Raw genomic sequence first — 23180 nt, 5'->3', positions numbered from 1 at the left:
CACGGGAGAAAAAAAAAATCAGGAGGAGCTGCTGAGACTGAGCAACGCGATAACCCAGACACTCCTCCTCTTACAAACCAGCTGCACATCCAGCCCAGTCCCTTTCACCTTCTGAGTGTCTACAACAGGAGATTCCTCCGCCCTGGGCTCTCCAAGCTGCGGCAAAGATTTTGGCATGCAGGGAAGTGTCAGGAAAGAAGCAGGAAGAACAGAACAGAAAATCTTTGCTAGGATTTTAATAACTAATGTGAATCACAAGCAACTGAAGTAAAAAGTAACTCAACTTCCCCCCACCCCCACAAAGTAAAATCATATCCATTTAAACCTTTCTTTGTACACAACGAAACCAAAGGCAATGGTATTTTTTACTCTGAAGACTACCTTTGAGGAAAGCATAGTTTTCCCCCACTTCAAAGTCAAGTCAATTTGAGCAATCACTACATTAACAACCAGTTAATAGGAAAGATGGGGAAAAATGAAATAAGAATGCCTGAACTTACAACCTTTTTCTTGCATGTTCCCGTTTGCCAAGGAGACACTTTTAATGCAAAAGGTTTCTACCAGAGCAGAAGAATTATCTTCTCTATATGTATCTTCTGGAAGATATTTAGAAAGGCTGTCCAGCCATTCTACAGGCTGGACAGTTTGTTGTAAAATAAATGCAGTCACTCACATGCTGAACACATCATTCCGTTGGAACACATAATGAGTTCTGCAAAATGAACTCTGCTTGTGTTTACAGCTGTAAACATTTAGAAGTCAGTCAAACCAAAACTAATATTCCACAGAAAAATCAACTCTGTGCCCTAGTGAGAGCTATTTCATTAGCAAGTTACGACTTACTCCCAGCTATTTTGACCATAGCCCATCAGGCATTTTTACATTGTATGCTTCACTAACTTCTACAGTCAGAAAGGTTAATCTACAAAAATGTTAAATGATAAACTGTAGACATCAATTACATACATATAGAGACACAGAAATAAAATATCTGTGTATTTCTTTAAGTATTTTTGAGAAAAAGGAAAAAATCTATTTTTTCATCCAGCTTGTAGCTCAAAAATAATGCTCCCCAAACTAAAACCTCAAAACCCTTGCAGAGCCATAAACACTGGGAAATGCAATCGTAATGAAAACTTTTGCGTAATCTTGTTTCCTCTTATAAAGCTGAAATAGTAATTTTAGAAATGTCTTCTGTTTCCAAAACAGCTTTCCCTCCTGCTTCCCATGCAGGTTTTTTTCTAGTCTAAAAATTGCGTCTGGAAAATTCTGGACTGACATGCTCATTCCTCGTGAAATCAGTGTGTCCAAATAGGAGATCTGTATCCAGTACGTTCAGCCTAATGATTCCTTTTTATGCATTAAAAACAACAATAACAACAAAGACATTACCAGTTGCTTACAAGAACTTCTTTACTTCTGAGTCACGAAGGGGTTTAAAGTCCCATTAGGTCCTGTAAAAGGGTGCTGCGTTCCTTATATCTGGAAAGCATTCTGCATAAAAAGTATTTGCTGTCTTCATAATGCACAGAAAGATGGTTTGAATCCTTTGGCTACTTTTCTTCCCCTCTCTACAGCTTCTCCTTCTTTTCTTAACCATTCATATTAAGGTTTGATCAATACTGTGACTGAAACCAGGACGTCTTGTCAGAAACTTTCAAACAAAGCTTAGTTTAAGACAAAAAAGTGATTCATATTCAGAGTGTTTAAATCTAACTCCAATGCCTGTGAAACACTTGTAAGAAAAATTACCTGGACCACTTTTCCCATTCAGTCAATCCTCTTCAGTTAAAGGCAAAATGTATTTTAGACATCATCTAAAACTTTTACGAAACCTTACAAAAACTAAAGACCGAACTGGATATTCCCTATATTTTTCAACTTCAATCTGAAACCTGAATTTCAAGTTTCTATCATCTGTAAGAATGAGGCAACAAAATGGCCATGAGCCTTTTTTCTTCCCTATGGATAACTCTGTAGTAAAGCAAAGTTTTCTACATAGTTATCATCAGACTTTCGTTCCCCTTCTGCCTTTTGACCACAACAAAAATACTTGTCTCTGAGATGCAAGATGCTCTGGAGCACAACCCTAGGACCATGTAGTACAGTCACAATGCAAGATGCTGACTCCTCTGACTCTGAATTGAGAGTTGAAATTCAGCTCATGGGCACCTTTACCACTTCAAGCAGAATTTTACTGTCCTGCTTTACTCCACAAGCAGCATTTTACTGTCCTGTTTAATCCAGGCAATTCAACCATGTGATCCGTGAAGCTGTACCACACAGTGTTTTCTAAATTCTTTTATCTTTATCAACTCACAGTGATCACTGAATTCCAAAATTGAGTCACTGAGTGATGACTGAATTCCAAAAATGTCAGTTCCTGCAGGCATCACTGAGTTACTTCATATTTGTAGAGAACGGACATTTCCTCTCCCTTTTCCATCTCAGTTCCTCTACCAGTTACACTAAGGAATAACACAATATTTCGTAAAATCATTTTTAAATCAGCAATTAACAGAGTTGCAGAGATCTAAGAATGTGTATTATAACCTTACACCAACTATTTCCTCTCTGAATTCCCTCACTCCGTTCCCCTCCCATTAAGAGAAGGGATGCTTTAACAAGCTTCCTTCTTCATTATTAGTAAGTAAAAAACAGTAATTTTTTCTTTGCAATCTCCACTCTCTTTTTCTTACATCTCACACTATTCTCCTTTCCCTCCCTCTAGGTCTTTCCTTCCTTGTCTCCCTCGGAATTCCTCTCTTCCTCCTCTCCTTCTTCAGAGCCTTTCACATACGCAAGAGATGAATATTCATCACAAAATAGTGCAGTTCATTGAGCACACCTAGCTGCAAGTATTTTTCTTGGAACAAACAAGAGGATGCCTTACAATACCTGTGCCCCTCTCTAGCTCTGTCCTATAGCTCTTATCTTCTGCTCTCATCACCCTCTTTCCTATCATTTGTTCTTTCTTCTCCTGTTTTCTTGGTCTCTCTTTTCCCCTGCCCACCTTCTCTCTATCCTGTCTTTACTGCTCTTTCCTCTCCTCTGCTGGCTCAACACAAATCGCCTCTTCTTGTTAATGCAAAGCATTCTCTCCATGTCTATTATATGAGGCAAGTTGGTCAGATGGCAGAGACAAAAATTCCTCATTTCAGACCACTGAATGCTGCCTTGTAGAACAGCATAAACATGAGGAGCTTGTTTCAAAAAACAAACATGGTGGAGGAACAGGAACACACCAATCAAACACACACGAAGCATAAACAAGGAGCTTATTCCTGGGGCAAAAAGTTTATTCTTTGACTCGGTCACTTCTGAGATAGCTAGTAAAATGTTCTTTAATGATCCTTCATAAAAGGGTTTGCCTGACCCACTAGAAACAATACTAATACCTTTTTAGATCTCATGAGATAGATAGTGATCACCCACCAAACAGAAGACATGCTCAATGCTTACCCAACCTAGGACAACCACACTTCTTTTTTCTCTAGAGAAAACTTTGATAAATTGTAGTATTACATAAATTCTTTTCTTACCTTCTAGCGAGGTGACTAGATGAAAGAAGCAGACCATCCAGAGCCAACCCATTCCCGCCACTCTGCTTGCACTGGTGCCAACATTAGAATCCATGAAGATTCTCTGTAGATACCACCATCTCCAAAAAACACGCACCACTCCCTTGGAAAGGTCAGAGATTTCCTGGAGTGTTTTAGTATCTTCCCAAATCAAAGCACGGAGGTCTTCATACAGAAATACTGGTGAAGAAAAAAACAGAACGTGGAAACAGAAATTAGGTCACAATAATACAGAACTGGCAGTTTTTACACATCTACTCCATCATTTACTGCTCCTGAGATACAGGTGAAAAAGAGTAGCACAGACTTCGTATTTACCATACACCCACAGCTCCCACCCCTCCAGGCTTCCGTTCCAGTTGTTTTGTACACTAACAGTACACACAGATTTTGAGACATCCACGGCGTCAGCGAGAGGGGGTTCCCAGATCAACGTTAATCTGTCCCCCATAAAGGCTGTAATTTTACTTATAACCGTGACCCTTTGCACCTTTGGCAATGTCCCTTGGCAGGTCTCCATTCCACCTCCCTTGTATGCTTTCCAGATTCTGTCTCTTCTAACCACACTTTGGCTTTCAGGACTCTGCAGGGCAGCAGCCTGACAGGAGGTTTTTGCCATTTGTGAACAATACAGACCCGCACTGCTGACACACGTGTAACTGCATTTCAGACACAGGCTTCTGTCCCTTCAAACACATGACAAACTACTACTGAAGCTGGACAGTATTTTTCCCAGTAATATGTCGTAGATGAGGATGCAAACGTGATATTTAAGTTCACACAGGCAGCCTGCGTTACAGCCAGAAAAAGCACACAAGTCCAAATTTATTATCTTAAGCAGGGAAAAAATCCAAACAAAACCAAACAGAACTCCACCACTACCACCAAGAACTGGACATAAAGGCACATCTCACAGTCACGGAGCAGCATGTAGCCCAATCCAGCACAGCATTAGATCGATCCAGCACAATAATTTTGCTAAGCAAGATGTTTCTGCCTCCATCTGCCCAGCTCCCAGCTCACCAGAGAAATATCATGGAAATATGTAGGTTACATGCAAAAAGCCGGTATGTTTTGTTTCTTTAGGTGCTCTCTGCACAGGGCATTGAAAACACTCAAATGTCTTCAGTGAGACAGTGAAGCGTAGCTAAGGAGAAAGAAAAATGTCTCAGGCAATATAAAGAAATGGCTCAATAACTTGGCTGAAATAGGGGAGAGAAGAGTTGTAATTAAAAGGGGCGGCCTCACTGCAATTATCTGACAACCTAGCAATGGGCGATTCGAGCAAGTTCAGTGCAGCAAAGAAGAAAGCAGCCTGGGGAGTATAAGAAAAGGCAACAGAGCGCAATCTGATTTGCTTTACTAAAGAGGGGGAGAAATTACTGGACAGGATGGAATAGTTCTCTTTTACACCATCCCCAGTGAGAACCTGGAGCACCAAACACAGATGAACCAAAGGCACCCTGGGCATCACTAAAACGTAAGGAAACTAAAGGGGCCTTAGGAAGAAGCAAAAACTTTGATTCATGATTTATGAGGAAAGAGAAAAATAAAATCAGTTAAGTATAACTAAGGAAAAATGAAGATTAAATGAGAGGATGGATGTAATGCAGTTACTGCATATTAGGTTATGAAGTATATACACACCACAAAAGAAAACCAGCACTGGATGACACTGCAAAAAGGAGAACATTCTGAATGATCAGAAAACCCTTCTTTACAGAAAGAGCTATCCAAGCACATAGCAGTGTTCTCCAGCAGCAAGGCTGAAGACTGCTGCCTGAGCCACCAAAACCAGGACTGGGCAGACCAGAATCCAGCCTGCATGACGACTCTACACGGAGACGTACATACTCAGCATTAGTACTGCCAGTCAATCTGTAACACGCAACACCTAACCTCCCTTTTTTTTCAGGCCAGCCAACTCCTGAGAGATGGGGACTTTTAAACATTCATTTTGAAGGCAAATAAATGCAGAAACAGAGGTCAAATACACTGAGGAAAATTTTCATTTCAGTCAATGGGACTGCATGCATTTACAGGTTTGAAAACAGTCCACAATTCAGACCTTCTCAATGTCACATAACTTGAGTGGCAGAGCAAGAAACAGAACCCAAATACGCTCTGGCTGCTGGATCTCAGGCCAAAGTCTTCAAATTACTAGGTAATACACAAGGAGGAAATCAGTTTGCTACCACAAAAAAAGATCTATCCAAAAAAAACCTACTACCATGAAGCAGACACAAAACTATTTCTGGCTCCAAGGAAACCAGTTGTTGTCCTCCTCTCCCTACCTGCACACCTCTCTTACAACACCTGATCAGCTTACGGAATCATAGAAGGGTTGGAAGGGACCCTTACAAGGTCATCTAGTCCTACCCCCCTGCAGTAAGCGGGGACATCTTCAATCAGATCAGGTTGCTCAGAGCCCCGTCCAACCTGACCCTGAGTGTTTCCAGGGATGGGGCATTTACCACCTCTCTGGGCAACCTGTGCCAGTGTTTCACCACACACATTGTAAGAAATTTCTTCCTTCTGTCTAGTCTAAATCCACCCTCTTTTAGTTCAAAACCACTACCCCTTGTGTTCTATCGCAACAGGCCCTGCTAAAAAGTTTGTCCCCATCTTTCTCCTAGGCCCTCTTTAAGTACTGAAAGGCTGCAATAAGGTCTGCCCAAAGCTTTCTCTTCTCCAGGCTGAGTAACTCCAACTCGCTCAGCTTTTCCTCATAGGAGAGGTGTTCCAGCCCTTGGATCATCTCCACGGCCCTTCTCTGGACCCCAATCCCACAGCTCCATGTCTTTCCTGTGCTGAGGGCTCCAGAGCTGGATACAGGACTCCAGGTGTGGTCTCACCAGAGGAGAGTAGAGGGGCAGAATTCTAGTTTAATATACAGACAATATGTAGTCACAGATCAGAAAGCAATGCACACTGACCCTATTCCCCTCCGACAGATACCACCTGCAGAACCCGACATTAAATAGCAATTCAGCATTCATCTGAACCATGTATGTGTCTGGGTTCTGCAGGAGGAATTCAGGCATGCCTTGAAGATTAATAAAAAAGCTAGGATTGTTCAGGCACTGTACAAGATGCCTGGAGAAAAGATGAGGGCCTGACAGGTTCTTCCTCTCCATGAATGGAATGTAGCTGTTCCTTTGAGTTCTGTGGAATTAGAGCAAACCAGAAGCAGCGGGAAGAACTATTAGTCCCGTAGCCCCCAATTCCTACAGCAGATCTAAGTTCAGTTCCAATAGTCTGTTCCCTAAAAGCTGAGAGGAGTTTGATCCACTATGGAGAGGATGCTCCATCCTGCGCTACTTTGTAGAAATCTCAACTCTAATATTGGTCCAAGTATCTCATTCCCAGGAGGCACAGAGCCAAATGGAAACAACGGGGTTGCCAACACAGTATAAAAAGTGTCAGTTTTTCATCAAGAGTTCCTGACAGCCTTCTGTACTGGAAGAACACTTGTGGTTTTGAACGTGCAGTAAAGAGGATAACAATTCTTCGTGCTTTAGTGCAAACTACACTTCAAAACACAAGAAGGAACACTGAGGCGGATCAATGTCCATCTAACCCAAGTTTTCTCTGTGTCTCTGGTGCCAGGAAGAGGTGCTATTTGGAGACAGCTTGCAAGTCTGACCTCTGTGTGGTCCACTCCTCTACTATTCCTCCAGCACCCTCAAATACAAGACTAGGGTTGCTGGAGAGTATACCCCAATCCATTCCCTTTAGTATCTCTCCATGAATTTACCTAATCCCTGTTTTGAATTTGCAACAGATTTGAAAAGCTATCTATCCCTCTGCAACAAAGTGTTTGTATGTATCTTAAATTGTTCTACTTATAGAAGCTGAAATCGTAACAATGCCAGGTTTTTACTCTTCCTATTCTTCTTAACTGTCCCAAGAACTTTTGTAAATCATCTGGTTTCCTCCCGCTGGAACAATGCTCCTTCCTCCTTCGTTGTTAACTGACTCCTCCGGGCCGCTTTCGCAGTAGAAATCATTCTCTGGGTATAGCTTCCCTCTGCTACAGTTGATTCAACAGATTTCCCTCATATTTGTCATACTTCTTCCTCAAGCAAAGCATCTAGATGCAAAATAAATGCACCTCAAAAATTCTTCAGAAGAGAGAAAATGCTGTACCTTTGCTGGCACAGTCTTTCCTCCTCTTACACATTTTGCACTATGACTCATAACAGCTTAATGTTATCTCACAGTGGGAAGCATTAAAAAGATAAATGAGCACAACATCTGGGAGAGTCAATAAACTACTACGCCAATTAATTTGTGCTGCACACTGATTCATCACACTTAGGCAGAGCACAAAAAGCGGGGTTAACACTTCTTCTCATTCATTATAAACAGGGAACCATGATAGTGTTATCCAGCAAGCAAGAGGCCTTTCCTCCTCCTCTCCCCTCAGTTCTCTCCTACTATAATTGCTCCTTCGCCACCGAGATGCCCTTGCAGCCACATTCGTGGATCTCATTAGGATAAATCTCACAATGCTGTTGTGAAAAGCTGTCACTCAAAGCCTATGGAACGCTTTGAGCATGACATAACACTGCCTACCTTCTTCCTTAGACAATAATGACAATAACGGCTATTCAGAGAAATCTTTCTACATTCCAGACAGGAAGGGAATGGAGGTAAAGCAACACATAATTTATAGCTCAGGGGTTTAATATTATGAAGTCAGTGTGGTTTTCTTCAAAAAATTTATCACTGGGGCACATATAGCAGCACATAGAAGTGTTTAACTAAACCTATAAATCATTTCAATAGTTGCTGTATATCCTTTTATGCTCTGTTACTATTGGGGATTATTTTGAATTACTCCAAAATACTTTAACAATATCTGAGAGGCGAGTGGAATTCGTAACAAAGCCTTGCAGATCTTTTATGGTCCATTCAGTTTACAAACTTAATTTTGAGAGAAATAAGTTCTAGGTGCTAATGTGTAACTAAGCTCAAAGGAATTCTTCCTCAACCACGTACTTCGTAAAAGATTTGCTCTAGCTGGCTTGATTTGTTTCTTACAGATTATCTACATAGCGTCGTGCCTGTGACTTTTTAGATTCAACAACAATCCAAAGGTTGATTTTGAATGCTCTCCAAAGAAAGGGATTTATCTCCTTGTCTGCCATGGAAGCACCAGGAGACTTACAGCTGATCTTCCATGCTCTGATTATACATTTCCTAGTGGGATCCCAGTTAAGAACTTCCATAGCCCTTAAAGGCAAGAGATGCTTCTTTTCATGAATTTTTATTAAGCCCTTGAGGGTTGGATATGGTGCCCAAACTCGAAGCATAATCACTCAACCAATCTCTACAGTCAGTGGACTGAGCTGAATCATTTTCAGCAGGTACCCAAGATCTGCACCAGTTAAAAAAGGAGCTATGGGCAGCCAAACAGCACCCTCCAGACGGCTCCTTAGGCGCAGCCGAAAGGCATCTGGGGAGATTCTGAGTCTCTGTGCCGTCTTCCAACCCATCCAGGTGGCCACGTTAGCACTTCTTTAGATAATCACAGTGCTTTTCTTGAAATCTCCCTTCTCTGCCATGACACATACATCTGGCTAGAGCAGCCCCACAGCTCTTCTTGCGATCCTAGTTTACCTTCCTAACCTGATGAGGTTCAACAAAGCCAAGTGCAGGGTCCTGCACCTGGGGAGGAACAACCTCATGCACCAGTACAGGCTTGGGGTGGACCTTTTGGAGAGCAGCTCTGCGGAGAGGGACCTGGGCGTCCTGGTGGACGACAGGGTGACCATGAGCCAGCAGCGTGCCCTGGGTGCCAAGAAGGCCAATGGGATCCTGGGGTGCATCAAGAAGAGTGTGGCCAGCAGGACGAGGGAGGTTCTCCTTCCCCTCTACACTGCCCTAGTGAGGCCTCATCTAGAGTACTGTGTCCAGTTCTGGGCTCCCCAGTTCAAGAAAGATGAAGAGCTACTGGAGAGAGTCCAGCGCAGGGCTACGAGGATGACGAGGGGACTGGAACATCTCCCCTACGAGGAGAGGTTGAGGGAACTGGGCTTGTTCAGCCTGAAGAAGAGAAGGCTGCAAGGGGACTTTATAAATGCTTACAAATATCTGCAGGGTGGGTGTCAGGAGGATGGGGCCAGACTCTTTCCAGTGGTGCCCAGCGACAGGACAAGGGGCAACGGGCACAAACTGAAGCAGAGGAAGCTGCAGCTGAACATGAGGAAGAACTTCTTCCCTCTGAGGGTGACGGAGCCCTGGAACAGGCTGCCCAGGGAGGTTGTGGAGTCTCCTTCTCTGGAGATATTCCAGCCCCGCCTGGACAAGGTCCTGTGCAGCCTGCTGTAGGTGACCCTGCTTCGGCAGGAGGGTTGGACTGGGTGACCCACAGAGGTCCCTTCCAACCCCTACTATTCTGTGATTCTGTGATTCTGTGAAAAGTCACGCGCTGCTGCCCTGTGTTTCTGCGGACTCTCTCAGTGCCTCCCCATGATGTCTCTGCTGTGCCTAACAAGATGGACAACGATCTCCTGAAACTATTGCAATCCAAAAAACCATTTTTTTTTCATTAGAGATACAGATTCGCTCTTCCACCTGCTTATTAGGTACTTGAATTAAATGCATATTAAGTACAACACAAGCCCCCGAATAAAATCTGTTCCCACCTCACAAGATTCGGCTTAACTGACAAGTTTTATAATGATTTGTGTACTTTTCAAAGCAACATTGGTAATTATACTCAAGTTTCTACCATTAACACCTGGAAGCAAAATCACAGCTCTAGAATATTAATGATGTTATAAAATGAAAAATGTGAAGAAATGCATTGCTGTGTATGTTATCCATCACTTCCCTGATAGAAGCTCTCCTAAAAAACAATAGGAATTGGGGTGAGACATAAACTACTCTCTTTACATTTTCATACAGTAAATAAAGGAGACTGCAGAAAGAAGAGGGAGAAAAAGAATCAGCAGCTGCCCATCACATTTATCGTCTTTGATGGAAAGACAAGGCGACAGCTGTACCTACCGGGTCTGGTTTCACTGTGCTCTTATCAGTTTTACTCTCATTTCTCAGGAAACTTCTCTCAGTACAACTGTGCACAATGCACTTTTATCCACGTGGAAATAAACATCATGTTTTCATCTGCAAGTATGATTCACCTTTAAAAAGCATACTTTTATCTGTACAAAAGGAGGATGTGAGGCTTCAGAGAGGAAAAAAACAGGTAATTTGCAAGCTTTGGGGAACAGCAGCAAACCCTCCTCAAGCACTGTGTAAAAAGTTGTATCTCCAAAATTCTACGTCCAGAGTTTTATGCTTAGGGGATTCAACTTTAGTATGCATGAACACGGCCACATCATTAACTTCTAGATGAAAAAATTCTGTTGCAGTAAAAAAACTTTGAGAATTCACATTTCCTTCTCTGGTACAAGTGGCAATAGCTAAGTTTAAGTAAGTGCTTCAAATTCCACAGTACTTTTATGATAGAACCAGTTTGAAAACAACAAGTAAAAGATGCATACTATTATGGCACTAAAAAAGGGAAAGAAAATAAAACTTTTTCACAAACAGTATTTAACCAAAGGATGTCTGATGTAAAGAGTATATCCCTAAAATCATGTTCTCGTCTACTCAGCAATGCTCATCTTGCTCCTTTCTCATCTGAAATTAAAGTGTTATTATATATGAAGCCCTGCTTGCTGATGGATGGCAAACGATAAGGAGGTCATGCAACAGAGAGACAAGCAACGCCTCAAATCAGACAGATAACTTTGACGTTTGCTGACCGAGTCTGCGAGAGCATCTGCAAATCTGCGCGGACAAACGAAGGACAGAGCTGCGAAAGGGCCTCCAAGGCCCTGTCAAGGTGCTGGAAAGGAAATCGAGGGCCTGAAGGGCTGGGTGGGGGGAGAAGTCAGAGTGGCTTACAAAGGCAAGATATGGACGAGCCTCAGAAAAGGGATACTTTATATTAACCCTGTTTCCCATTTTAAGTTAATAATGTAGCCTTACATGGCATGTCTAGAAATACATGAACCAAGATCCATGCACAAACACTCCAAACAAACAACGGAGGGCAAGAAACAAACTGAGAATACTTTTCTTAAACTGTTCTTTGTGGACAAAAGTTTGCAAAGCCCTTTAGTAAGGATTAAGGTTTTCTTCAGTTGCAGTAAAGAATCTTCATTTTTTGTAAAAATATACTTACTGTCTTCATCTCTAATTTTGCTTTTGCCTTTATGAGGGTTTTACAGCAAGGAATATTTAGCATAAGCAGAAAATGCTGGTTATTCATATTGACAGCATCCAAACACGTGCTCTCCATTAGGAGACAGTGGCAGCACTGACAGTCAGTTAAAAGATAATGTTCCTCTTCAGTGGGAATTCCCTGCATTTTGAAATTACCTTTCATTCTATGAGAGAAACGGGCATTTCAAAACAGACTACAGGAAGAACTAACAATATTAAAACATCTTCATTTAAGTGCTGCTCTTTTGATTAACCTCCTTTCTGGTTACAAGGAGGCACCGTGGGTTTTCAGAGACTGTGCTTCATAACGTAACGGTTAATTATAACGACTTTGTTCCATTTTAATCAGTTTCACAGCCTTGGGCTGTCATAGAGCTTGGTTCTCAAATTATTGGCTGCATGCATTTGCAGATAGAGGCTACTTTTATTTTTAAAACTATATAATTATTAGCATTATTTACCTTCAATGTTTTTATCCCTGTTAAGAGAAGCAAGGAAAGCATGCTTCTTTGTAAAACTACAAGGTAGAAAAGCATTGAAGCATAATCACTTTACCGACTTGTTCGTTGCCCTGATCTTGCTGTCCAAACCTCCTCTCCCAGCCCTACTCCACGCAGGTGATTACCAGCTAGCTTCCATCAAGTTACAGCCCCACAGACCTATTGCAAATATCAGTTTTCGAGTTCAAAAGGTTGCCCTAACAGAAGCCCGTAACGTAACATATTCCCTGAATGGAAGTGGGAATAAGAAATTCTCTTCAGTCAAGCTTAGATTGCTTTAAGATTCCCTTAAATTTTGCTGACTGCACCAACAGGCTACACAATGCACAAGCTTTAGCTCCGGCATGTAAATTAGAGCGTTTGATGTGGAAATACATGCACAAAACTAGGAAGCTATGACGGAGAGAGAAAATGGCTCAGCGAAGAGTTCTACCACACGGTTCTCATCCTAATACGGCCACTGCTTGCCTAGATGGGAATTCTGCCTGTTCCACCACTAGTTGAGCCTCTTGTTCCCATTAGGCACTAAAACACTACCAAATAATTCGGCACTGCACTGATCATACTCTACAGAACTGCACACCAACACAAACTATACTCTGCCCATAACCATTTTTGCAGGAGGTGTTCCTGCACTGTGCAGTAGCAAGCAGCTAGGGAGCTACTTCGGTAGCCATCTCTCAGGGCACAGTGAGAACTGAGACAGGAACTTTGAGACCCAGAGCTCAATCTGGGAAAACTTTAAGAAAATAGAGGATTTCTCCAGTTTTGCTCTCTTCGGTTCCAGTCTCCAAATCCATTATCTTCATTCGGACTCAGTCTCCTTCCCTCACAGCACCTTGGTCTCACTGCTCAAGTGACTGAGCTGAGCAACAGTAACAGAGAATATAAGGGTCCTAGTCAACTTCAGAAAATCTGACTTGGTCTTTAATTTTCTTTTACCTTTTGGTCAAGGCTATATAGAAATTTATTCAGAGGACAAAATTAATGATTCATGCTGGTTCAAGGCTTAGACCAGGCCCTCACTTTGATTCTGGGAATCAGATTGCCCCAAATTGCTTCTTGTCTAGGAGACAGTTGAGAGAGCAATGAGGCAGAAATGGCAGCTTGAAGAAGCGAAGTGAGATGAAGGCTGCAACGAAGAAAGAGCTGACCTGAAAGGGAATGACTGGCTGGAACAATTAGCTGAGTTCAATGAAGCATCACAGGGAGCCCGTGTGGAGTGAAAGCGGGTTAGGGAGCCCCACCAAAAATTTGAACTTGCCACTGGCAGAGCCTGCAGAGCAGCCAGTTCCATTCTCAGGTCCTTCCCTCCTCCTCCATCCTGCATTTCCAGTTCGTTGTTTCCACCCTCAGGAAACAGGAACATTATGTGCCACTAATACTTTAGTAGAACAGAAAAAGTCTGAAGAGGAAAAGGCAAGGCCAAGCGGGTTACAGTAGAAAGCTATTTCAGGCTCACAGCATCTCTTTCTAATGCATGTTTGTATTATTTTTCGTGCCAGAGATGAAAGCAGAAACATATAAATCTCAGAGCTCACCCTGCCTTCTCTGTGCCTCAAAGGCTCATCTACATTTCAGTGTGGAAGCTGGGGCTCACTGCTCTTGTTACAGCCACGTCCAACTTCAAAGCCAAAGGATCACACCTCAAATGGAGCAAGCACAGCACACCACCTCCTTTCCTTGGACACCGACCAGTCTTCGCTGCAACACAGCAGATCCACAGCACGTTTTCTGTCAGGGAGGTAGTCCCTTCCCCAGTCGCTGGTGAGACTGCAATCATAGAAACTAAAAGAGGGGGATGGGTATCTTTATTTAGACAACATCTGGCCTGCAGTCCCAAGTCAACTGCAGGATTTTTGTCTGTGCATTTCTTCAAGCATTCCTCGTTATATTTTTAAAGGACATAAGAAACAGGGCTTCCACGACTTCCTACAATCTACTTAGACCCTTGCTGGAAGAAAACATAACTTAATACTGAACTTCATCTACCTTGGGCAATTTGAGCCAGTGCTTTCATTTAGCCACCTTGCCTAGGGTCCTGTCAATAGTCTCCCAGGTACTACACCTACTCAAGAACAACCCTTTTTCAGTCAATTTTAAGCTAGTTCTTTTTAATCTCATGTCAAAAATTCTCTGTAGTCTCCTAATCACTTCTGCTGCTCATCACTGACCTGCCAGTTCATCACTGCCATGCCAGAGAAGCTCACACAGCCAAATACAAATGGCCCATGTGCATTTGCATTAGTGCCTCGAAGTCAGAGACTGCTCAGTTTCAACACCACAAGTTCAGAGGCACAAGCGAAAATATAGCAGAAAACACTGGGCTGATCTGCTATGATCTGGTGGAAAGAAAAAGAAAAGGCTTTTTCAAAAGAATCGTCTAAAAATGGCTTTTAAAAGAACTTTCTGAGGTTTCAGGGTAAGTTATCCCTTCCCAGTCTGATCTCTGTCCACACAGCTCTTCGTAACACCCCTAGACACAGTGGGCTGGTACAGACCATCAGTCCAGAGAAGCAAGACAGGTACAACAACTCAACAAGCCTACTCTGATCCTTTCAATTACAGTTGTCCAGCAGGTGTTATTTTACCAAAGAGGGTAAAACTTGCTTCAGTTTAATTCTTTTGAAGACTTTAACATTTTTATTTTTACTCTGTTTCCAAAGACTGATTTGTTTTCTTTACACCCTGTCACTGCACACACTCTTTTGGGCGTAATTCATTAGACAAAATTGAAAAAAAAAAAAATCTATTTAGGAAACAATTTTTTAAGCCATTCTCTTCCAGTAACAGGGACCTAGTCACTAATTTGCTTTCCTTAGTTGCAGGAACCTGCAGCTCCCTGAGACCATGCAGAGCCACTTCTAACTCCAGACAGGTAAAATTATCCACGAGAAACATGCACTTGCCAACACGATTCTCCCAGGCAGCGTTAGTAGGACTTTTGAGTGAAACAAGGCACACAGGTCATGCATTATTCCCATTACGTTATTTCACCAAATGTCTTGCTGGTGCTCAGCCTGGGGCCCAGAGCAAAAAGGTGCTATAGTAAGACTCCAAAAGAAAACTAATTACTCTTCAGCATCTGAGTCCGTGTGCGTGTCCCAGCAGCACACAAGACCAAGACACAGGCAAACTACAGAAAATTCCCTCTGTCGAGCCTCTATCTATCTGCTAGATTTGAACAGACCACTCAGGTCAGCGCAATTTGTTCTCAAATCATGTTGTACTGCACCTTTACCGATTTCTAACATGCTTAGATACCGGAGGAGGAGAAGGCCACCAAGATCCTCTCTACACTAGTAATTAAATGAAGATTCTTCAACAGAACTATTCCATTCCTGATGCCATAATGATGGCAGTAATAACTTCTGATATGGTGGCCCCTTTACGAACAACATATGCTCCAAATGGGATTAGCAAACTCACTGCAAAGTGAATATGCCAGTATATATTTGCATTCCCATTGCTGCTGGCACCAGCTCAAAGCCTACTGACATGAGCAAGGGAAGCGACGATCTGGGAGACAACTGCAGGCGAGCACCCCAACCCAGCTGTGCTTCCAGCAGCTTCTTCCTGGCTCAAAACCAAGAAGGAATAATTTCAAACATCTTCCTGGTGCAAAACACATTTCAGACTCTGCTTACTGGAATCACATTAATCCTAGCTGTGAGTGAGGCTTGACCTTTAGAAATTCAGTTTTACAAACAGTCCAATTTGAATTTCCAAACTGAAATTATTCAAAACCTGCCCAGAAACCTCCACAACATCCCTCTTGTGACATCCCACCCTCTTTTTAAAGAAGAGTTAGGAAGATAAGAGAGTTCTGCCAAGGAACCTTGCTTCCATTTGTAGCCACCCTCGGGATCTGAGAGAACATGTGGTAAACCTGATGCTCAAGGCCTCCACGCAGGCGTCTGTGTCCTACACACTGCCTCTGAAGTGGTCAGCTGGCCCAAACAGATTCACACCACGGGAGTGTTTTACAGTCAGCGAGAGAGAGATCGGGTCATTCAGGGAGCTTTGAAAGTTTTACGGTAACTTGGAGGAACATCAGGATGCTAAAACAGAAATAATTTACCAAGAGTCAGGAGTCCTTAGTCTCTAGTTTCTAGGGTTTAATTACATGATTTAGACACACTGGATGGTTTCCAGAGACATGGCACCGAGAAAAAAAAAAATGTACTTGGAAACTGCAGAATCAGCAGAGGAATCATTTACTCGTCAAGCTTGGGGAGAAAAAAAAAAGCAGCGGCCTGTCTGAAAATGAAGTCATGTACGTTTCAATATACAGGTCCGGGCTAGCAAGAATTTCCATCCTAAACTGAACAAAGACCTTAAGGATCCAGCCTTCGTATGTAAGCCTACAGTCTTCAGACTGGACAGGCTGTGTTCTCATCGTGTCCAGCATTTTATCTACACCCAGGACAGAACTTTTGTTTCTCCTGTCCTTGTGTACCTACACGAGCACGTGCACGTATGCATGCACGTGGGAGGGGGTGTATGCACGTGAAACACAGAATCACACACAGAATAGTAGGGGTTGGAAGGGACCTCTGTGGGTCACCCAGTCCAACCCTCCTGCTGAAGCAGGGTCACCCAGAGCAGGCTGCACAGGACCTTGTCCAGGCGGGTCTTGAATATCTCCAGAGAAGGAGACTCCACAGCCTCCCTGGGCAGCCTGGGCCAGGGCTCCGTCACCCTCAGAGGGAAAAAACATTGGAACAAAAATTCCGACGAGCGAGCCCTCGGTAGCAGAATGCCCAGGGGCCTCTGGAGGCACGGAAAATTGAAACCAGTGAGTAGAAGAGCTCGACATCCAAAGCTGCTGCTTTGCTCAGAAGCGGCCTCAAGAACAATCTTCAAGTAGCACCTCCGCAACAGGAACAACAGCCTGCTCTATGGCAACTTTTTAAGAGGCAAGACAATGTCTTCCATGTAAAATATTGTGCCAGTGCCTCCATAAAGTACAATTTTTTTTTAAAACACCACATGTATTAATAGTACACTTCAAATAAAATACTATTCCAGGTGGCAGAGGAACATTTCTTGCTTCTGAGAAGAACGTACTTGCACAGTTCTTTAAGTTTAAGGCTCCTTGTATAAATCAAACACCAAAAAGTGACAACATGAACCGGCATTTTCTCACTTCACAGATTTGCTGCTCACATGTCGAAGTACCGTGGCTGACAGGAGCAATTAAGAAGCTTTTATCCTTTTTGGGGTCTGCTTACCTAGCACAGTTGGCACCACCCAAGACGGAAAGCCAGCGTGCTGCTGTACAACATCTACAGAATTATTTACAAAATCCATGCAAGTTATACTTGTGCACACTCCCTGAAGTCCATGACACTGCATGGTTGCCAAAGAGAACAAAAATGGAGAGAAGAGGGATGTCCAGCCCAAGACTTAACAGGCAGAAGCTAAATGATAAGGTTGCAAAGAGCTGGAAAACTGCTGAATTTGTGGAGTCAGTAGCTGGAAATAGTATGTTAGCTGTATTGCTGTAAGATGATATAAAACTTCCTGACAAAATGCAATTTTTCCTTTATTTAAAACAGTAAAATATAATAGCAATACAGTATCAAAGCAGGTTTAAGAAAAAATAGAAGAGAAAATGATGACAAAATTACAGGAGGCTCATCAGCTTCCTCCTAAAGCTTTAATCGACTTTTCTCTTCTGAGAAATGAGTCTCTTAGCTTTTTGAAAAAAATCATTATATGTTTATGACTGAGAACAGCTGTTCTGCAATATTCTCAACAAACACTTTCTCACAATAGCACCCTTTTTGGTGGCTAAACCACATTATAAAGATTTAGCCTGGCCATACATACCAGTTTCTACTTCTTCCATCTTCTATTATTTGTGTGCGCAGTGAACACGCGCAGTACGGCCACGGAAATGAGAAATAAACTCTGCAACCTAAATGTGCTCTGAAAGCACTTTGCACTCATCTGTAGGGACTTCAGGAGAACCTTCTGCACAGGGGCTGCTGAGGGATAATGCATGGATAACAAGGAAAAGCAGGTTTTATGGGGAGGAAACGTGTAGAGGGAAGCATTCCCGAAGCCAGAGGAAAAGCGTGGATCAATCTTGTAGTAGTGCAGGTCCCCTGGGAAGGAGAGGTGACCACAAAGCAATGCCATCTTAATGGAGGCACACAAGCTTTGGGGTGAGAGACCAGTGATCTCTTACACGATTCTCTGCACATGCAGTATCCAAGGGAAGACATCTGCACCTGGGCACAACGAGGAATGTACACAGTGAATTTGTATGGGCATGAAGATGAGAATTCTTAATGGACTGAGGGATCAGTTGTCTTGTCAGACACAGCTGCTGGCAGCCTGTGGGAGCATGGTGGAGAACAAGCAGCCGTCCCCTTGGAACCATCAGCTGCCTTTCCCCCAGAAAGCATTTACACTGTGTCACTGGTCAGATACAGAAGGCAAAGACAGCAGCAGCCTTTGGCAAAAGAAAAGAGAGGAGACAACTCTCCCCAAACCCCCTCCAGAACAGTCACTATAACCCAAGCTGTTCTTGCCACAGATGACAGCTTGGAAGAGCTGAGCTCGTCAGAACAAAGCAAGAAAACACGCCTTTCTGCAGGGTTTTGGTGATTAAAACAGGATACAATCCTGCTTCACACAGCCTCCAATGCCCCTAAGTAACGGCATTTCCAACTATCAAAACACATGGTTGTACAAACAATTCCGTGCAGCTCAGTGCAAGCACAAGAAAGTCAAACAGAAGAACTCAGAAGACAAGAAAAGATGTTTATGGGCTAGTGGGGCACACGTACGTGTCAGGGAATTAAAAACTCCACATGTGTAATTCGGCTCAGAGGACATACATGCAAAAGGCAGTAAAGGAAAGGGTACCATTACATGCAGTTTTCTGAGGCTTCCCAAAATGTTACCAAAATAAACTGAAATGCTGAATTTACGGAATACACTTCTTGACAAAAACAGATACTATTTCTTTTCGGCACAGAGATGGGGCAACATCCAAGAAAAAAGATTATTAGATTGTGGATTATCTTTTCCTTTCCCGCTTCCAAAGAACTTCAGCACTGGAATTCTTTCAAACTGGGAATGAAGAAAGGCCTAAAAATGGCCACTAAATCTTGTATTAGCCTCTTGGGGCAGGTGGATCAGCTCTGACTAAACAAGAGGTGCACCCATGTCCAGCATCCATGTTTCTGATTAGAACCGACACAGCGAGGAAGAAGGGATCATCCCTTGTTGGCCCCAGCTGAGGCTGCGGACCTCTGGCACAGACGTGTCCGGTGGCACCCACCCTTCCCACCGTCTTGACTTTGTTGTTTCCATTTGCTCTCTCACTCTCCCTCCTCATCCATCTGCACGGCTTGATAGGACTGCTAACGAAGGACGCCCCTTGGGAGATTTGAGGGAGGTTCTCCTTCCCCTCTACTCAGCCCTGGTGAGGCCCCATCTGGAGTACTCTGTCCAGTTCTGGGCTCCCCAGTTCAAGAAAGATGAGGAGCTACTGGAGAGAGTCCAGCGGAGGGGTGCGAGGATGAGGAGGGGACTGGAGCATCTCTGCTACGAGGAGAGGCTGAGGGAGCTGGGCTTGTTCAGCCTGAAGAAGAGAAGGCTGAGAGGGGACCTTAGAAATGCCTCTAAATATCTGCAGGGTAGGGGTCAGGAGGACGGGGCCAGACTCTTTCCAGTGGTGCCCAGCGACAGGACAAGGGGCAACGGGCACAAACTGGAGCAGAGGAAGCTCCAGCTGAACATGAGGAAGAACTTCTTCCCTCTGAGGGTGACGGAGCCCTGGCCCAGGATGCCCAGGGAGGTTGTGGAGTCTCCTTCTCTGGAGATATTCCAGCCCTGCCTGGACAAGGTCCTGTGCCCCCTGCTCTGGGTGACCCTGCTTGGGCAGGGGCTGGGCTGGGTGACCCACAGAGGGCCCTGCCAACCCCAACCATTCTGTGAGTCTGTGATTTGCTTCCCCATCTTTACCCTCTTCTTTCTAGAGCTCGGGGGGGGGGGTGGGGGGGGGGGCAGGTGATACTCACTCTTCTCCCCAACTGAATGAGCGCGGTAATAGCCAGAGAAACTTCAGAGTAAGTGAAATCACCTCAGTGGATCCACGAAAGCCAAATTTACAACCACCCGTCACCAACAGCCCCTCACGGATTTACTTAGCGTGAGTGGCCGCAACTCGCGCCAGCTCCTTGAAAAACAGGTTAACGTGGCTTTCCCGCACCACGAGCGCTCCTGCGGCCATCTGTCCCCCCCCGAGAGCACGAAACAAGGCTCCACAAGCAGCCTTCAGCTGTTTTAAGGAGCTGAGAGACAGACGACACGCACGGGCGCAGACCGAAGGCACCATGCGACGTGTGGAAGCCGCCCGGTGTTGCCAGCATCTCCCGTGAGCGGAGAGGAACCGGGCGCGGGTCTCGGCGAGCTCCTGTCCCCCGCCGGGCGCTCCGGGAAGGAGCGGCGGGGGGAGAAAAACCCCGCAGCCTTCGGGGTTTTAATCCCCCCCCCCCCCTCGACGGCAGAGACCCCAGGATATCCTGTGACCCCCCCCCCCGACGGCAGAGACCCCAGGGTATCCTATGCCCGCCCCCCCCGACGGCAGAGACCCCGGGATACCCTGTGACCCCCCCCCGACGGCAGAGACCCCAGGGTATCCTATGCCCCCCCCCCCCTCGACGGCAGAGACCCCTGGATACCCTGTGACCCCCCCCCCCCCGACGGCAGAGACCCCAGGGTATCCTATGACCCCCCCCCCCCGACGGCAGAGACCCCAGGGTATCCTATGCCCCAACCCCCCCCCGACGGCAGAGACCCCGGGATATCCTATGACCCCCCCCCCCCCCGACGGCAGAGACCCCAGGGTATCCTATGACCCCCCCACGGCGGCAGAGACCCCGGGATACCCTGTGACACCCCCCCCCCGACGGCAGAGACCCCGGGATATCCCATGACCCCCCCCCCGACGGCAGAGACCCCTGGATACCCTGTGACACCCCCCCCCGACGGCAGAGACCCCGGGATATCCCATGACCCCCCCCCCGACGGCAGAGACCCCTGGATACCCTGTGACCCCCCCCCCCCGACGGCAGAGACCCCAGGGTATCCTATGCCCCAACCCCCCCCCCCGACGGCAGAGACCCCAGGGTATCCTGTGACCCCCCCCCCCCCCGACGGCAGAGACCCCGGGATACCCTGTGACACCCCCCCCCCCCCCCGATGGCAGAGACCCCGGGATATCCTATGCCCCCCCCCCCCCGACGGCAGAGACCCCGGGGTATCCTATGCCCCCCCCCCGACGGCAGAGACCCCGGGATACCCCCGACCCACGCCTCTCCGCCTCGGAGCTCCCCGGCCGGCCTCCCCGCGCCCTTCCCCGCCCCGATACCTTTCGCGGGACTCCGGCAGCGGCCCCTCCGCTTCCCTCCGCGGCAGCCGTGCCCGCCGCCGCCGTGCCCGCCGGCCTCCCGGCGTCAGGAAAGTTCCGCCAAGGCCATTTTCCGCCGCGTTCAGCCGACACCGTCTCGGCGGGGCCAAGCGCCGGGTCCCCCCGGCCCTGCAGCCGCCGCCTCTTTGTTCGCCGACCCCCGGGCTCGGCCCTCGGCCGACGCCTCCAGCGAGCCGGGCGCTCCCGAGCGCTCCCCGCCAGGCCCCGCTCTGGGGACCTTTTTCACTCTCCTCTTCCCCTCCCCGCCCAGGATCCCTCTCCCCCAGGAGCCGCTCTTCCTCCCGCGATCCGCTTCCTCCGGGATCCTCTCGCTCTCCCTCTCGCGCCTTCCCCCTCCCCCCTTCGCCGTGCCCCTCCTCCTCCTCCTCCTCCTCCTCCTCCTCCCGCCCCGCTCTCCTTGGCCGAGGCCCAGCCTCCCGCAGCCGCCTCCGGGTGCCGTCCCCGGTTCGAGCCTTCGCTGCTCGGGCTCCCCCCGGCTTCCCCCACACGGCGTGGGGGGGGGGGATTCTCGGCGTGGGTCTCCCCTCGGCACCGCCCGCTGTCCTGCCTTGATTCTTCGGTCCTTCCTTGGTTCTAGGTGCTAACAAACCTCAGCTCAGCCAGCAATCACAGAATCCCAGCATGGCAGGGGTTGGAAGGGACCTCTGTGGGTCCCCCAGCCCAACCCCCTGCCCAAGCAGGGTCACCCAGAGCAGGGGGCACAGCACCGCGTCCAGGTGGGTCTTGAATATCTCCAGAGAAGGAGACTCCACAGCCTCCCTGGGCAGCCTGTTCCAGCAACGGCACGGATGAATCAACCGGGGCTCCTCCGTTCTCCCAGCGTAACAAAGGACTTGGAAGCATCTTTCTGGGTCGCTCCTGCCTCCTGCTAGCGTAGGAACAAGAGCCCACCTGCCCCATCTGCAGATGTCACCAGGCGGGATGTGGAGAAGTGCTAGAGGATGAGGCACGCTGCAGAACCCTCTCGATTTCTCCTTCTCTGGGGATATTCCAGCCCCGCCTGGACGCGGTGCTGTGCCCCCTGCTCTGGGTGACCCTGCTTGGGCAGGGGGTTGGGCTGGGTGACCCACAGAGGTCCCTTCCAACCCCGACCATTCTGTGATTCTGTGATTCTGTGATTTTACGTGCCGTTCAGCGAGCTACACGGACTAAGCGGCAGAAATCAGGGGTGCCGCGAGATACGGTGCAAGCAGAGCGTGCCCGTCAGGGCTGAACGGAAAACACATCAGCGGCTTGCGATTCACAAACGCTTCTGAGATAACACAGAGCAGAATTTTGGACTTCTGCTGCCAAACCAACTGCCCTTGGTTTCATGCACGAGCTTCACGTTACGTACGACACGAAGCGACGGTGATTCCCTTCACGCAAAAGCGCAAATGCACGGCGGGATAAAACGTATAAACGTCT

At 46.4% G+C, this 23180-nt stretch overlaps 1 protein-coding gene across 1 annotated transcript in view; it reads right to left on the bottom strand.

The window, feature by feature from the left end:
• LOC104334099 (ephrin type-B receptor 5) overlaps positions 1 to 21991 on the bottom strand; it is a 74665-nt gene extending 52674 nt beyond the window's left edge. Inside the window, exons 1-2 of the mRNA XM_075442735.1 lie at positions 21714 to 21991; positions 3543 to 3761 (exon numbers count right to left, since the gene is read on the bottom strand). Of these exons, the coding sequence (XP_075298850.1) occupies positions 3543 to 3636 (94 nt within the window). The 5' untranslated portion in view covers positions 3637 to 3761; positions 21714 to 21991. The remainder of the gene's footprint in view (positions 1 to 3542; positions 3762 to 21713) is intronic.
• Between the last annotated feature and the right edge of the window lie 1189 nt (positions 21992 to 23180).

This window comes from Opisthocomus hoazin, chromosome 1, assembly GCF_030867145.1.
Source record: "Opisthocomus hoazin isolate bOpiHoa1 chromosome 1, bOpiHoa1.hap1, whole genome shotgun sequence".
NCBI classification, from domain to species: Eukaryota; Metazoa; Chordata; class Aves; order Opisthocomiformes; family Opisthocomidae; genus Opisthocomus; species Opisthocomus hoazin.
This window is presented reverse-complemented; position numbering and strand designations above follow the sequence as displayed.